Source organism: Octopus bimaculoides, chromosome 8 (genome assembly GCF_046866305.1).
Source record: "Octopus bimaculoides isolate indiv1 chromosome 8, ASM4686630v1, whole genome shotgun sequence".
NCBI classification, from domain to species: domain Eukaryota; kingdom Metazoa; phylum Mollusca; class Cephalopoda; order Octopoda; family Octopodidae; genus Octopus; species Octopus bimaculoides.
In genome coordinates, this window is record NC_142935.1 from 2,133,357 (window position 1) to 2,150,737 (window position 17,381).

Below are 17,381 nucleotides of genomic sequence, written 5' to 3' on the forward strand. Positions count from 1 at the left end.
CACACACACACACACATATATATATATATATATATATATATGTACACACACACATACCAAAAGAGTTCCACATAAATATTATTTCACTGTTTAGTCCAATGATACTGTTTTCCCAAAACTAAATTTACAATTAAACATGTTAAAATTTAAGTATTAACAAACAACAGTAAAGTAAAACACACACAAAAAAAAACAGGTGACATGGAAAAAGGAATTGCATAAAAAAGGAATTCAAGTGGGGGTTGGGGAGAAGGGAGGGAAGGAGTACTCACTGATATTAATAAGTTGGTGGCAGGCTAAACAGACGCGTGCTTCTTTATTCTCCATGTACTGTAACTTTGTTTTCATGCTGCAACATGCTGAGCAGAACACCTGAAGAGAAAAGCGAGGATTGTTGAGTGTTTCCATGAGTCATTGTAGTCAGTTTTTCACAGACTCAAGTCAGTGTTCAGAGCAGTGATATTAAAAAAGAAAGAGGATACGAGATATGCATTAAGGAAGTCTACAAGCAAAATGCCGAATAAAATGATAAGAAGTGAAAGAATATTTGCAGTATGAGGAGAGTGAGAGAGAGAGAGAGAGAGAGAGAGAGAGAGAGAGAGAGAGAGAGAGAGAGAGTGTGTAAGCGTGAAATAGTTTTAAAGTTACAAAGTGGGAAAAATTGTTTGAGGTTACAGTTGAGAAATAATTAGCAATTATCTGAGAATAATTACAATTACATTGAATCTTTTGTTTGAATTTTGAAATTACTAAAGCTACTTATATCTAAACCATAAAATATACACAATTACATGCGAAACAGGATGCTATTAAATATACCTTACTCATAGAATAATAATATTACATTAAGGACATTAGCAAAACATGATGTAACTAATTTGAAGATGCGCAATAGGGTAAACACACAGCAAAGTATAGTTTTATTATTAATGCATAATCTTGCTGTGGAGTGGAACTGGCCAATTTACACCTTGTTATCGATTGGCAGTATAAAACTGAACAGTCTTAGCTCTTAACTTAGCTCTTAGGCTTAGATAACTGCTCAATTCAATGAGCACTGGCAACAGTGGTAAGCACTCTCTGTATAGCAGAAAACAAGGGCTATATCCCTTAAGTTTTACAAGACAATATAGGGTTAAATATACTTCAATATACTGAATATAAAAGAATTGGTTTGAGGAGGATGCCTTTGCATTTAGAAATGACTTCACAGCTAATAAACTACCAAAATCTGTGTTTGCTGAGGTTAGCTCAAACGGAGACCAGTCAGTCAATATACACACATATATATAACAAATAATAAAATGTAATGTATGTCTTATCAGTCACGCTAGGGAAAGAAGAGTAAAACAAGAAATGGAGTGGGAGTGAGTAACAGTCAGAGATGGTAAAGTAGGCGAACAACTTTTTGCTCTGAAGACGCAGGTATTTCAGTCAAAATAAAACTGCAAATTTTTATCATAAACTGTATTTAGTTTATCAGTTCCACAAACACAAATATAAGAATTTAAATACTAAACACTTGTTTCCAGAAAAATATTTCACCTATAAAATTTATAATACTCGTAAATAAACGGCAATAAATGTAAAGAATATTTTATGTAAAGTAAAAAGATTGTCAAGATCATTTATGATAAAAAATATTATTATTACAATTATTTCCTGAATCATGCACACCATCACTTCCTCTAACCCAACAAATAGACATAACGACAAAGACAACGGTAAAGACCCTGCTGATATAATTAGAAGAAAAAGGCTAACGAGGTAGTGGAACATCTACTAACTTTGCCACAAGCCCTGCAATGATGTCTGCGCTTTGTGAATCTAAACTTGGCTTCACATTGCATGCAATTGGGGGCATCTGCATCTGGAACCCACACAGGAGCAACAGCACCGATCTGAGAATGGGACGTCTTATCCCCCTCTGATACTTCCTGGTCGTGTAGCTGTTGCTGCTGCTGTTGCTGTTGCTGCTGTTGTTGTTGCTGCTGCTGTGGTTTGGGTTCTGACTGCTGTGACTGACTCTGTTCGAAACGGTCATACTCTCCTTCCTCGCTATTTTCTACTCCGCCGTCACCGCTAAGACTTGACTGTGAAGTGGTGGGGGAAGACGTCAATTCTTGGGAAGCATTCTCCACCCCTGAAATTAGACAACAAATTCAAAATAAACAATAAGATAATTAAGATAAAATTGATCATTTCAAAGTGTACAACTTTTATGTGCACACACAAACACGGAAGAGGTGCATGTGTGCAAGTGTAATTAATATACAAGATACATACATATTACAGCATGGAAGAGGCATTTTAGCCATTTAAAAGACACACAAAACTGTTATTGGTAGTTTTCATTTATTTTGTGAGCGGTCAGTATTTTTACTGTACCTGGTCACTAACACAACTCCACTGCAGCTGTTTGAAACTTAGTCCTTGGTCAGTTTTTATAGCCCATACATGTGTGTGTGTGTACATGTATTTGTATACACCTGTGTGTATATATACACATGGAAAGCAGACTTTAAATGATGATGATATATACACACTTGTTTAGATTAGTAACAATTTATATATATATATATATATATATATATATATATATATATATATATATATATATATATACATGTATGTATATATATATCGTGAGGTATATTTGCCACCTAAATGTGGCTGACCATAAAGGTACGATGCTACTGTAGTTTATAGCCCCAGGAAGACATCTCTTCCAGCTGCCTATTGACACACTGTCTGTGCCCTGTCAGTATTTGCAAAGGGAAATCGTCCTTCCCATCTCCAGCCTGACGTGAAACACACGGTCCCGGGTTTCTGGGTATTGACCCATCATCAGCGCGGGTCCGTGTGTATCATGTCAGGCTGGAGATGGGAAGGACGATTTCCCTTTGCAAATACTGACAGGGCACAGACAGTGTGTCAATAGGCAGCTGGAAGAGATGTCTTCCTGGGGCTATAAACTACAGTAGCATCGTCCCTTTATGGTCAGCCACATTTAGGTGGCAAATAAACTCCACAATGTCGTGCTGCTACTGTTCACGTCTTGCTCAGAGATTTATTATTGCTATATATATATGTACATATAATCAAAATGAGCAACAAGGATATCCTTGTTGCTTATTTTGATTTTAATTACCTTATTTTGAAATTGTATGGATAATACCGTACTAAATTTTGGTGCCTCAACTTAAGTACCATATTCATCTGAATCTGTATATATATATATATATATATATATATACAAATAAAAGGGTAAAGGATTATCAATTTATTAATTTATTAATAAATTAATAATTAATAATTTTTACGAAGCCCTTCGGTATGTAAACACCATTATCGGTGCGTTGCTAGTCCAAACAATAAGTTGTACAAAATTTTAATAAAAGTTGAAAATACAGAGAATATATGAAGGTTTATTTGAATCTTAACACTCACACACACTTAACTGATTTTACATTTGATTTTCAAAAGTGCATCATATGTGGAGCTGTGTTGCAAATTGTATCTTTTTCTGGCCATTGGTGTATATGAGTACACACAATCGCATAGATACACTCTAATATGTAAAGTAGAGATCGAATCAAACCACAGCCCAGATGTGTAACCTCTCTTACAAATGTCACAACGCCTCATAAACTCCATTCTCCACTCCATCACTAAAGTAAACATCCAGCCAATTGTTAAATATAGATTTAAGCTTAACAAACTTACATAATCCACTAGAGTCTGTGCTGAAAACTCTAACCCATGTCTAAACATAGACAGGGGCAGCCAATGTTCACTTATATATCTTATAATATAAAAGAGAGTTCGGTTTTTTTGTTTTTGTGGGAGAGGGGTGTTCCTTATGGATTCAAAAACTGAGTTGTCAATTTTAACAAATGAGGTATCAACAAATTCAGTAATCATTCAGCTACCAATTTAAGTCTGTTTTCTGTGAAGGTATGCCATATTTGGATGGTAAATAAAATTAAATAAGTTTCCCCTTCTTTTGGCAAGCTGCATTTCCCACTACCCTTGACTGCTTCTGGTTCTAAAATAACTTCCTTTTATGTACACACAAACACACACACACATACACACATGCATGCACACACACTCTAGGTAAAACTTCTGCACAAATTATGTCACTTCTTGTGTGTACGTACAAAATTACAGCTCAACTTGGACTAAAATTACCTTTAGTAGATATTTCGTGAAGGACCCAATCATACCTCGGTGTGAGAATTCTAAGGGTGAACGAGCTCTATTTGTACTATTATACATTCTTAACAAAACACACCTCAACTATATATAAATATATATATATATATATATATATATATATATATATATATATATATATATATATATATATATATACATATATATTATATATATATATATATAGTTTAGCTATAAATCCAACACCCGTTACTAAAAAGGGGTCTTTAATTTTTCATTCACAAAGGCAGCACTACAAAAAGAGATCAATAGAATAAGAAATCAATAAGATAAAACAAATGTTAGTTAATAAAGGATATTCATTCATATAATTCAGTGGAACAAGTTACAGAGAAACAATTTCAACAACAGCTTCAATAAAAGCAACGCCCACACAATCTCCAGCAAACTTCACAGAGTATATAATATATGACGCAAAGATTGGGAACAGTTTAATCCAATGGTTTTCAACTGGGGTACAGACGACCCTTGTTGGGGGGGAGGGGGAATATGACCTGGGCTAGGGTACATATGCCCCTTGGAGGTCCATATAAGATCCTGTTGTTAAAACTTGTGTGCAATAAGCTGGTTTTTCTTCTACAATGCACTAAATATTTTAAAATCTTTTGTAATAGAATTTCTTGTAATATTTCATTATGAAAATATCTTATCTTTTATATGTTTCAATCATTTAGACTGCAGCCCATACTGGGGCAGTGTCTTGTAGAATTTTAGGCAAACAAATCAACCTCAGCACCTATGTGTTTTTTAAGCCTGGTTCTTATTATATTGACCCTTGCCGAACCACTAATTACAGGGACATAAACACACACACATGACGGGCTTCTATCTGTTTCCCTTTACCAAATCCACTTACAAAGCTTTGGTTGACCTGAGGCTATAAAAGACATTTACCCAAGTTGCCACACAGTGTGACTGAACCAGGGATCATGAGGTTGGGAAGCAAACTTCTTACCACACAGCCACACCTCGATTTTTTAAAAACTATGACTATGACATTTGTTTACAATTACCATGAACGGTTGAGACAAAGGATCATAAAGATACACACAACAAGCTTTTTTCAATTTCCGTTTCCCAAATCCGTTCATAAAACTTTGGTCAGCCTAGAGCTATAATAGAAAACACTAGCCATAGGTGCTATGCAGTAGGATTGAACCCTGAATCATGTGGTTGAGAATTGAATTTCTTAATGACACAGCCAAGCCTATGCCTGACAACAAAGACAGACAGAAAAAGCCACAATTTGATTATACAACTACCTTAATTTACCCTTGAAGACTAGATGAGAACGGGTGATGAGGCAGAGGAAGGAGTACCCAGGGAGGCCTGCAGCATGCAAGATACATAGAGAAGTGGGTGATGGTATAATGGATGTAGTGAGAGAAGACATTTTAGTTAATTAAATTCACCAGCAGAATGAAGAAGAAAAACAATCTTTATGATAATGAGCAGCTCTGGTCAAGAAAGACAAGATTAATTATGGTAGCTCCATTAATAACAAAATATAGCACACACACACATACAAGCACACACATGTAAATCACACACACACAATCACATGCACATACACGCACTCACACTTACACATGTACACTCATATTCACACAGACCATACCTAAGTCACGGACACTGAAATTGATTGTTGCCTACAATAAATATGACAGTACCAACTATCCTTACAACAACTAATAGATCAATGAGGAGATAAAAACCAGGAAGGTACTGAAAGTAGATTATTGCTCCAAACAGAAGTGAGGAAATGTGATAAACACCAAATAGCTGCAGTTAAAAAAAAAATAAATAAATAAACAAGCTGCTCCCCCTCCTCCACACACACTCTACGTAAACTAATTAAGGTTTACTAATGACTCAACAATAGATTGTAAATAGCTGCAAGCTTATTTTTATTCTTCCTCATTTCTTCAACCATGTTCAAAGCTTAGAAAAACAGATTAAAATAGCAATCTATATATCATACTCAAAGCAGATCGATTATTGAAACTCTTTTAAACTGCAGTATTCGTTTTTTTTAGAAATAATACATTTCTAAATCTCTCAGAGAGATTTATGCAGTAGTGATACGATGAAGTAGTTGTATGCTGTCAACTTAATGTGACAGTCCCCTGAAGGGAATAACACTACTGCTATTTAGCCTTAGGAAGCTGCACCGCTTCCCGTCTGCCTTGACACAGTTCCTGTGTCCTTATTCCCTTCATGGGATTGTCACATTAAGTTGACAGCATACAACTACTTTGCAGTATTCGTCTCGAGAAAATACCTTCCATAATCATACAGCATTAAGAAACACAGAAATATAACGGCAGCAGCAGATGAAAACTGTCCAGCAGCCGTGGTGGTATTGCGAAATACAGATTTCTGACACTCTGAGCTTTGTCACTAGCAAGTAACCACCAGAAACTGCATGCTAAGAAGAATATTCTTCAGGCGCAGGAATGGCAGTGTAAGAAGTTTGCTTCTCAACCACATGGTTGCAGGTTCATTCTCACTGTGTAGCACCTTGGGCAAGTGTCTCCTGTTATAGTCTCAGGCTGACCAAATTCTTGTAAGTGGATTTAGTAGGCAGAAACTGAAAGAAGCCTGCTTTGTGTGTGTGTGTGTGTGTGTGTGTTTATGTCCCTGTAACTTAACTGTAAGAGAGATTGATAGAATAAGCACCACATTTAAAAAGAAAATTAAGTATTGGGGGGGGTTGATCTGTTCAACTAAAATTCCTCAAGGCAGTGCTGCCCCAGCATGGCCACAGTCTAATGACTGAAACTAGTAAAAGATTACAACAATAATGTCATATAAACAATGCTCAGGTCATAAATGATTATTTCCAGTTAATCCCTTTAATCCCTAAGCCAATAATCCTTTTTTATTATTTTTAGTGTTAAACATAAAGAGAAGCCATACAGGAGCAACAGCACCAATCTAAGGATGGGACATCTTATCGCTTTGGGATTCTTCCTGGCCTTGTTGCTGCTGCTGATGCTGCTGATGCTGTTCCTGAATTTCCTGCAGTTAATAGAGGAAATGTGACCAAATTTTTTACGCAGAGAGAAGTCAGAGATAGCGGAACATGTTCTGAATGGTGGAGTGGTTGAAAGGACATTCAAGAACCCGCCCCCCCCCCCCCTGTCTCTACTAATGAGAAAATAATTGCAACAGGAGCGAAAATATGTTAGATTAAAATCAAATTAGCTGGATGACAATGAACAATGGGAGGAAGGTCTGGATACGAAAATACAGGATATTGATTGTGGTTGGGGTTGGGGTTAGGGTTAAAGGAACTAAAGTTACCAACAGCCACAGAAGGATGATGTACTTTTATATTTAACATCACCAAAAAACATGGTTTTAATACATAGTCACGAATATATACATATTCATGGCATTTACACATACATATATACATATAGCTCTAATATTTATACACACACACACACACACACACACACACACACACATATATATATATATATCATCATCTTTTGAAGTCCGTCTTCCCTGCTGGCATGGGTTGGATGGTTCGACAGGAATGAACCAAGCAGAGGACTGAATAGAGAAGCAAAGTCTGCTTTGGCAGGTTTCCACAGCTGTGTGCCCTTCCAGAGTGTACTGGGTGCTTTTCACAAGGTACCAAGACTAGCAAAGGCACCGAGTAACTCACCAGACAAGGCCCCTTGACTGAAAGGAGGTGTAATATTAAGGGAGGAGGTTTTATGCCAAGCGTTGAGCGGTTAAAATGTGAGAGAGGGACAGGAAAAAGAGTAAAAGACTAAAAGAATAGATAAAAAGGGAATTTCATCTGTTATGCAAACTCTTCTTCAGTTCAGACAAACCAAAATATTTTCATGTGTCTTAACTGAGGAAGATTTGGTGTAAAAGATGAAATTTCCATTCAGTTTATCACATAATTATCTGAAATGTACGTATAAAATGCATTTGAAATATCGTTACTTGGTTTGAGTTCATTTTCATAGATACCTACATGCATCTGATATTGGATCTCCTCCCTCAATGCCCCCTCCGTTATAGCAAGACACCTGTTTCTGCCTCTTTGTTATCCTCTAACCTTTCATCTTCTGACACGAGTTCCCCTCCTCAACTGCCCCCTTTCCCTCTCATTATCCCTTGTCTTGTGAGTTACTTGGTTACCCTGCCAGTGTTGGTGCCATGTTAAAAGCATCCAATCCACACTGAAACGCGGTGGGCATTTGGAAGGGTATCCAGCAATAAAAATCATGCCAAAACTAGCCTCACCTATGCTAGTGCCATGTAAAAAAGCACCGAGTCCACTCTGTAGAGTGGTTGGCGTTAGGAAGGGCATCCAGCTGTAAAAACCCGGCCAAAACAGACACAGTAGCCTTGGGTAGATCTTCTGCTTAGTCAGCTCCTGTGAACAGTCCTACCCATGCACGCATGGAAGATGGACGTTAAACAATGATGATGATATATACGCACACACAGAGAGACAAAGCTTTCTTTGAGGATTTTAGTCAATTGTAATCTGTCTAATATATAATCATTCCCATAGGAAACAAGATGCAAAGTGCATGGTAGCATTAGTAGAGATGATTTGGTGTCAGAAATAAGTACCACAACTGAAATAATACTCGGTGCACAAAGTATTTCCATTTGATTGCATCCCAAGCTGGTATAAATGCGCACATGCACACACATTCAATAAATTTCTGTACAACTTCACTTCAAGCTACTGCACCCCCACCCAAAGCTCTGCAGAAAGACACTTGCTTAAAGTGCCACACAATGGGACTCAACCGGAAATCACATGCTACATTGAACTGAAGCAAGAGATGTTCTATTGTGTCTTTGATACAGGAAGCAAATAGGGCATTAGAAAAATGGAATTATGAAAAATGTTAGTAAAACGATTTGGGGAAGCAAAGAGACATGACAGACTCCATCCATCAATGACATTTGATCCCAGATAGAAAAGAACAGAAGCTTAGCCCTTGTTAAAACTTATTGCTTGGGTTATCCTTCCTATCATATGGCATTCACCAGTAGTAGTAGTAGTAGTAGTAGTAGTAGTAGTAGTAGCAGCAGCAGCAGCAGCAGCAGAGTTTATCTCTGACATCTCATAAAACTGAAATTACCAAGAGACATTCTTAATATTCATCAGTTTAATTGAAGGTCATTTCTCGAAGAGTCGTTAATGATCTGTTTCATTAAGTTATGTGACTGTGTCCATTCTCATTCAATGAAGTGTCTCCTGACTAGTGAAGCCTTAACAACAACAACAACAACAGCCTTTTTTAAATATTTCTCAAGAATGAAATTGAAAGACAACTTAAAACCTAAAACTGTCCCTGTCAAAAACACTTCATGTCAGTGTTGAACAGGTCAACAACCTCCAGAACACTAAAGCAGTGTTTGCCATTGAGGATTGAAAAAGGTGGGGGTGGAGGGGAAGTTACTGTGTTTAATAAGATTAAGATAATTACCAACTATTCTAAACCCTTTTGTTACCATATTTCTGTTCAAATATATTCACATTAATTAAGGTTAAAAATAATGAAGAATTTACTAAAATAACAACATTTGAACGTGGTCGTTGCCAGTGCCACCGGACTGGCTCCTGTGCAGGTGGCACGTAAAAATCACCTTTTGAGTGTAGTCATTGCCAGTACTTCCTGGCTAGTTCTCATACTGGTGGCACGTAAAAGCATCCACTACACTCTCAGAGTGGTTAGCGTTAGGAAGGGCATCCAGCTGCAGAAACTCTGCCAGATTAGATTGGAGCCTGGTGCAGCCTTCTGGCTCGCCAGTCCTCAGTCAAACTGTCTAACCCATACCAGCATGGAAAGCAGACGTTAAACGATGATGATGATGATGATGATGTATATATAAACTTTATCTTCTCAGTGCAGCCATTTTAAAATGCTAGTTCAAAGGCTGGAGTATATTTCAATGGAAATATCCAGAAAATAATGGATGGAAGGAGAATCACTGACTTTCTGTTTGTTTACCAATTCAATAAAGAGTCTTTTATGCTAAATAAAGTCAGTCGCTCGACCAAAACTTGCAGTGTTTTCATACAACTTGTCTCTTTATGATACACATGTCTTACTAGTTGTGTACTAATCATAAAGTTTACCAACACACACAATAAGTTTTCTTCAGTTTCTGTCTAGCAAATCCACTTACAAGCCTTTTGTCAACCTGGGTCAAAAGTAGAAAATAAACTGCCCAAGGTGCTGCACGATGGGACTGAACAAGAAACCATGAGGTTGAGAAGCAAGTGAAACTTGAGTAGCATCACAACAGCAATCAGACTTGACAATAGAGAAAACACTGACTGATGTCCAACTTAAGTAACACATTGAACTGTGGCAGAATGTGTGAGATAATAGCCTGTAACTTTAGTCTGTAAAATGTAGGGCAGGCACTTGACACGAAATGAATTTAGATTTAATTATTTAACATGAAGGAAGTAGAAGGAAGAAAGAAATAGAATCAACAATGGGACAATGACAACAATATTATCATTATTATTATTATTATTATTATTATTATTATTATTATTATTATTATTATTGATGTGAGTCATTCCATGTAAAGAAAGTGGACAGTGATGCAGTGTTGCTTTGATTAGGTTGACCAGTAAATTACAGGCGTCAATCAGCAATGGAGGACAGTTACCTCTAGGTTGGTTGTGACTTTAAGAAAATTAGATGGAGAGGATATAAGGATGGAAAAAAAAACACTTGAGGCAAGAACAATGAACCAGATAAAGGAAAGACCAGATACATTAAACAATGGTGAAGATTTTATATATATATATATATGTGTGTGTGTGTGTATGAGTGAACAAAGGAAAAAATGGAGCACTCAATACATTTAGTAGTAGCTACATATATGTTTAATAATAGTTTGACTCAGCTCCACATGACTTAAAGATTAGTGGACATGTAGGAAATGTCCATCACATCAGATGCTTCTATATATTTACATGTGTGTGTGTGTGTGTGTGTGTGTATATATATATATATATATATAGAGAGAGAGAGAGAGAGTGTGTGTGTGCGTGTGTGTGTGTGCTAGAGAGAGAAAACAAAGTTATTTTATTCCACATGGGTAGAAATATAGGAAAAATAGAAGTTGAAAATGTATTGAGAATAGTTAAAATATTTTTTATTATATTTAAATATTTAAAGTTTTAACCAGTTCCACAGTTTCCGTGGCTTATGTTGCAGTTGTTTTGCTTCTGACTGGTGTTTGAAGTTTGCCCTATTTTTATGGGGAGTTCATGGCCCAAATTAGTATAAGTTTTGAACAGGATTGGTAGAGGATAGTCACATGACTGGTCTTAAAAATTTTTTGTGGATTCTCTGCGACTTCTGTGTGTTAGTATCAAGAGAGGTTTAGCGTCGTAAGTTAAGGCTGACACAGTTGACTGAACATGTCTAGGGACAGTACCAAACAATCAATGCTCTGAATGTTTTCTGTCAAGTGCTTATAGAGAATGAACATGTGATTAAGTTTAGAACCTTTTGCATGTTTCCTGCTATGCCCATGCGTTAGTATTACATGACAGTATATTTTGCACCTAAAATGGAGGCCGACACGGTTGAGAGAACCTGTTTAGTTTCATTCAAGATACTCTAAATTTAATCTGCCAGGTGGGAGAGTGGACAGGAGACATTTGTATGTAGTAAAGTGGCTAAAGCTTTGGTTGTTAGCTGTGTGGGTTCCTCATGTTAAGTGGTAGAATGAGTTTGGTGGGTGAATATTAGTGTATGTATTCTGTTAAAGTTTGTTTGGTCTTGGTTTGTACTTTTGTATTCAAGTGTTTCCTTTGTTTATCCATGCTTCATCTGTGGTATTCACTGAATATAGGTCGAGTAGGAAGACCTGGAATTTGGAGGGCTTATTTTTTGCATATATGTCTATGTGTCCACTCAGTGGAATCTGTCAAGTACTGAGGTCTTGTATTTGTTGTCGGTGAATGGTCAATCTATTTCTTAGAGTAAGATTTGTTTGACCTATGTAATCTTCTTTACATATTTTAACTATTCTCAGTGCATTTTCAACTTCTATTTTTCCTATACACACGTGTGTGTGTATGTGTGTGTGTGTGTCCAATGATGGCTTAATAGGCCAAAAGTTCAAAGTCACTGTCAATAATGATATTCTTGTTTAAGAAAAATAAATTTGTACAAAATTAGAGAGTCACCCATCAGATTAAATAGAATTGTTTTTATTATAACTGAACAAAAAAACAAATATATATCATTATCATCATTATCATCCAATTAACATCCATTTTCCATGCTAGCATGGGTTGGACAGGTCGACAGGATCTGTAAGCTGCAAGGTTTGTGAGCTCCAATGTCTGCTTTGATGTGGTTTCTATGGTTGGATGCCCTTCCTAATGCCAACCATTTTAGAGTGTACTGGATGTTTTTTATAAGCCACTGGTATTAATGAGATTGCAACACAAACTTGCAAGACCAAAAAAAAAAAAAAAATTAAGGAAAAAGTAAAAGTTCTCACTAAGATGGAGGTGGGTGGCTTCATGCCAAGTGTTAAAGGCTGATGTATGGTAGAGGCACGAGCACAAGTGTCTTGCATAGAGGAGATATCTGGCTGAAGGAGATAAAGGCTGAAGGTAGTGATGAGATGCTTCAGCAAACTCTCTCTCTCTCTCTCTCTCTGTATTTCATCATTTAAGCATCCACTTCTCCATGTTTACACGGGTCAAATGAAATTGATTGAGGCAGATCATCCAATCCCAGATGACCTTCCTGTTGACAACCCTCACCTGTTTCCAAGCAAAGTAATATTTCCTTTATTCTGAACAGTACAATGACCAGACATGTCTTCATGGAAGACTGCAAACAAATGACACTGCTGGTACAACGGTGATGTTTGCTATTGCAACTATTGCACAATGTCAAGATGAGGCGATACAAGCACACACACACACACACATATATGCATATACACAACAGGCTTCTTTCAGTTTCCATCAACCAAATACACTCACAAGGCTATCGTCAGCTCTGGATTACAATAGAAGACACTTGCCCAAAGTATTACACAGTGGGACAGAAGCCATAATCACATGATTAGGAAGTGAACTTTTTAACCACACAGCCATGTCTACACACACACACACACACACACACACACACACACACACACACACACACGCACTCACTGGTTCAAGTAGTCATCAAAATTCTGCTCACCAATCACATTCATGCGGAAGGGTGTGATATTTCTGAAGTAGTTTCCTTCAGCCAAAAAAATGGAAAACAGAGAAGGAAACGTATAGCATGTGGTAGTACGTGATGAGAGGAGTTATTTTGAGAATCTTGAAAGTCATGAGATCTGATGAAAAATGGAGAAACAAGACTCTTAAATGGGAGATACTTTGAGTTGTTTGCGGCTTCTGCAGTTAAAGAGTCTCTGAAATGTGTCAGAAAACCAATGTCTCTAATAAAGTAACTCAATAATGGCTGTTCAAGACAATCGGATGTTAAAAACTATGCTTCATATGGGGTGCAGCAGAGAAAGGCTTCCCTGTTTCATACACAGACCAAAGCCGTGTGAGTGGATATGGGAGATGAAAACTGAAAAAAATCCCGTCGTGTGTGTGTGTGTTTGTGTGACTATGTTTGTCCCCACTACCATCACTTGACAACGAATGTTGGTGTGTTTACATCCCTATAACTTGGTGGTTCGGCAAAAGACACCAATAGAATAAGTACTAGGCTTACAAAGAATAAATCCTTGAGTTGATTTTTTCAACTAAAGGCAGTGCTCCAGCATGGCTGCAGTCAAATGACAAACAAGTAAAAGAATAAAAGAGTATGCATATGTATGTATGTATATATATATATATATATATATATATATATATATATCTACATGTAAATTTGATAAAAAGGATAACAAACACCAAGGCAAGACATCTCAAGTCATATATGTTAGAATTATTAAATCATTAAGCAATTTTTAATTTTTGATTTTTAATAATTCTAACATATATGACTTGAGATGTCTTGCTTTAGTGTTTGTTATCCTTTTTAACAAATCTATATCCACTATATCAGAAATCTGCAATAGTTCCATAGTTCCATAACTTCCATCTCGGTAACGAGCTTGGAACCCTGGTAATCCGTACCAGCACTTACTCAGCACACCTATCCATTTAGATCACCTGTGAACTAAATCCCCATATTTTGTATATATGTACATATATAAAATATATGTATTGTGTGTGTGTGTGCACGCACACATGTGTGTATGTGTGTGTGAAGTTAACATGACAGGAGTGACAGAGTTCTGGTAAAAGATGGATTTCTGAAAGCAATGGAGTAAAACATGTATTGCATCTTGGTCAGAACAATTCTATGGATGCATTATTCTAAGAGTCTTATCAAGACATTCTCATAGATTCAAAGAAAAAAGAGAAAAACGTTACTGAGATCAATTGTTAATTAAAAAAAACAAAATTCAAATAAATACCAGTTGCGTACTGAGGTGGATGTAATTGACTAACCCCCTCACTCAAATTTCAGGTATTGTGCTAAAAACAGAAACAAGTGTTGTTGTTAGTTTTCTTCTCATCATTCTATTTGTTTTTGTATTTGTTTCAAGAACAACTTGTGTTCAGAGGGGAAACCCCTTCCAGCAAACCAGGAAACTCCTAAATCCAGCCATTCTGTATCTACCCTGCAACTCTCTGTTACAGTGAATGAAGTAAGGGAGATTTCCCCAACAGAAACTAATCCACTCCAGGTTAGCAGGTTTAATGACAGCACAGATATTAAAGCAGAGAGCTAAACTTTCTCCCCAGTAACCATGCCAACAATAACAGATGAGAATAGAGGAGAAACCCCCAAATAAAAATACTTCCAACCATCAGAGTAAATATGGAATGAAGCCAGTGGAAACACAACCACCTAAATTGACAATGCTCAACCAGATTGGCAACTTTTCAGTAAACAGTACCATTTTTTTCTTTTTTGGTTCTTTGTTCATCAAATCATAGATGTATATACAATTTTTTTGTTGCTTTTTGTATAATACACTCAGGCTATTTCTTCCTACTCGTAAAAAACAAGTATTAAGTTACAATGTAATAAATGCTGCTGTTGTACTTTCACTGTTATCAAATGAGATTCTATCAAGTTTAACAAGAATAAACGATGGAAAGTAGTTTCCCACCTTTGGGGGGGGGGGGGGGGGGGAATTTTGCTCAAAGGACAAAAATTTTGTATATATATATTAAAACTCCACCGTTGGATGGTTTGGAAAATACATTCCATGGCTGGATGCCCTTCCTATCACCAATTCTCATTCATTTCAAAGAAAGGCATTTCCCCATGGTTTGTTTTGGCAAGATATGGGAAATGAATTGCATGCGATGTCAAGGCAATGAGACACAAACCTATACACACTCACATATGCATGCATATGTACACACACACACACTCATTATAGATATATATATATATATATACTGTAAATCCTCGAGTATAATCCGCACATTTTTCCCAAAATTTAAAGGTCAAAATTTCTTGTGCGTACGATATACGAGGTTAAAAATGAAAAATATTTTCTAAGCAAAATTTTCTAAGTGATAAATATGTAAAGGCAATTTACTTAATATTTAATCCACTGCGTATTATACTCAAGGATTTACGGTATATATCATCATCATCCAGTGTTTTAAATCTGGGTTATGTTCCCATTAACAAGGGTGGCTGGATCTATTTCAATGCCATAGCAACCGAGGTAGGCAAGTGCATCTTTGGGCTGGCCGGTGCCCATTCTCCTTTGCCATCATGAAGCCTTCTCGGAGGTGGATTTTCTACGGGGAGCATGCCTTTGCTTACCACCAACCTCAGTTTCTAGACATGAGTGGTCCCAAGACCAAGGCCTCTACTACAGTTTTTAAGAAATGTGGTGGGAAACTAGCTCAGGAAGGCAGGGACGTATTTCCTGGGACCCCTTTCGGAGACCCCCACTACCTATATATATATATATATATTTATTATATCCACTATCTGAATGTGATCAATGCCAGGCCCGCCTAACTGGCCCCTGTGCCGGTGGCATGTAAAAAGCACCCACTACACTCTCAAAATGGTTGGTGTTAGGATGGGCATCCAGCTGTAGAAACTTTGCCAGATCAGACTGGAGTCTGGTGTAGTCGCTGGCTCTCCAGACCTCAGTCAAACTGTCAAACCCATGTGTTTGGTTCCCAGTGTTGGTTTGTTTACTTCTCCATAACTTAGAGGTTCAGTAGAAGTGAGTGAGAGAAGAAATGCTACACCTGAAAAGAAAAATAAGCCCTGGGGTTGAATTGTTTAACTAAAAACCCTTCAAGGTGATGCCCCAGTATGGCCCCAGTCAAATGAGTGGACCAAATTAAAGGAGATTAATTTAGCACATTATCTGAGGCAAATCTTTCCTCTTATCCACTCAACTCTACCTAAACTAGGCCCGATAGCTGGTGCTACACCTCTCTATCATCTTCAGATTGATTGGTTAATTAAATATTTCGCTGGTTAGGTATTTATTTAATTGTGTAAACTGTCACAAGAGTAACCAGACAAACTAGGCATGACTCATAAAACCAAACTAACCAGAGTTGAGGGTAGGTTAGAGTAGAAAGTTTAAAGAGTTGTAGCTGTAGAGCCAGATTAATGACGAATTAATGGTACTGTGGAAGAACAATGGCCTTAGAACTAACGATCAAGCCTGACTTTCCAGGGTTAATTAAAAAAGAATTTATAGTAAGTAGTTCCTGATACAATCAACATACGAAAGTTAAGACTGTACTGAATAAACACTCTCCGGAATTAGTTTTAAAACAAATGAATTAAATTCAGGTTTGGTTGAATGATTAAGAGGTTCGCTTCAGCACCACAAGGTTTTAGTTACAATCCCACTGCACAGCATTTTCAGCAAGTATCTTCTACTATAGCCCAAGGCCAATTAATTCCTGGTGAATAAATCTAGTAAATGGAAACTGTACTGAAGCCTCCTATCATATGTGAGTAGTTTTTACATGAACTTTGTCCTATTTTCTGAAGATAACACATATCTTTAGAAATATAAACAAATAAAATAAATGCCTTTCTACAATGTAGAAA

General features: G+C 36.9%; 1 protein-coding gene across 12 annotated transcripts in view; it reads right to left on the minus strand.

Moving 5' to 3' along the window:
• The window catches only part of LOC106872539 (uncharacterized), a 123,360-nt gene that overhangs the window by 46,618 nt on the left and 59,361 nt on the right, over positions 1 to 17,381 (minus strand). For all 12 annotated transcript variants that reach the window (XM_089356004.1, XM_089356007.1, XM_089356005.1 and 9 more), the window contains exons 4-5: positions 1,788 to 2,143; positions 273 to 372 (exon numbers count right to left, since the gene is read on the minus strand). In XM_089356004.1, coding sequence (XP_089212130.1) covers positions 273 to 372; positions 1,788 to 2,143 — 456 coding nt within the window. The remainder of the gene's footprint in view (positions 1 to 272; positions 373 to 1,787; positions 2,144 to 17,381) is intronic.